General features: G+C 27.2%; 1 protein-coding gene across 1 annotated transcript; it reads right to left on the bottom strand.

The window, feature by feature from the left end:
* Nucleotides 1–12: 12 nt before the first annotated feature.
* Nucleotides 13–907, bottom strand: LOC126910109 (5'-AMP-activated protein kinase subunit gamma-1-like; the record flags this gene model as incomplete). The annotated part of the gene is made up of 4 exons (XM_050692496.1): nucleotides 13–140; nucleotides 209–355; nucleotides 420–623; nucleotides 701–907. Coding segments are annotated over 4 exons (660 nt in total), but the record flags the coding sequence as incomplete, so codon positions are not given.
* Nucleotides 908–915: the final 8 nt, after the last annotated feature.

Raw genomic sequence — 915 nt, 5'->3', positions numbered from 1 at the left:
AACTATAAAATTTTCATCATTAATGAGTTTTTTAATAGTCACATACCCGAAGGTCGAAGCACCAGGTAATGTAGGATATCGGACAATGATAGTATACCAATAACTTTATCTTCTGTGTCCACTATTACTAACCTATGTACCTATAATTAAGGTATTATTAAATACTTGTTAATGGTTATACTCGATAGTGAAAAATTAAAGAAATTACTTCTGCTCTGACAATTTTTTCAATAACACAATATAGTGTGTCAGTTAACAGACACTTTTGAACACCTTCAAACCAATCACTTCGGTGTTCATTAGCTTGTTTAAGACTAACATCTAAATTATTATATGTACGTTCAGCAGCTAAATTCTAAAAAATTAATAATGTATTATGATCAATACTCCTATAAATTTTATAATATATAAAAACTTACAATTACGTCAAATTTAGCAAATATATCAACAAGACGACCTTCTTTATCAACCATTGGTAATGCAGATACTCTACGTTCCACAAATTTTTTTAAAGCTAATATTATTGAAGTATCTTCTGATACAGTTTCTATATTTTCATAAGTGCCTATTTTAAGTTCTTCTAAACTTTTTGACATGTAAGAAGGTTTTGGCAAATCGTTTATCTATAATTCATCATGAAAATATTTATTATCTAGAAGTTTATATTTTAACAATTAAACATTATAAATAAGATTCATACATAAAGAAATAAAAAACGCAATATGCGTTTATGAGTAATAATATATAGAACATCTCCAGTAAGAGGGTCAATTACTGGAAGCCGATGTATTTTATTATTAATAAGTGTTTGAATAGCTAAAAATAATGACATGTCTGGACCAATGGATATTAATTCTTGAGGTCGCTCCTCATGAAGTTCATCTAAAATAAAAAATGCAGCATTAAAAATCCTTA

This window comes from Daktulosphaira vitifoliae, unplaced genomic scaffold (genome assembly GCF_025091365.1).
Source record: "Daktulosphaira vitifoliae isolate Bord-2020 unplaced genomic scaffold, ASM2509136v1 Scaffold_4445, whole genome shotgun sequence".
Classification (NCBI taxonomy): Eukaryota; Metazoa; Arthropoda; class Insecta; order Hemiptera; family Phylloxeridae; genus Daktulosphaira; species Daktulosphaira vitifoliae.
The sequence above is the reverse complement of the archived record's forward strand: the minus strand, read 5'-3'. Positions and strand labels throughout refer to the sequence as shown.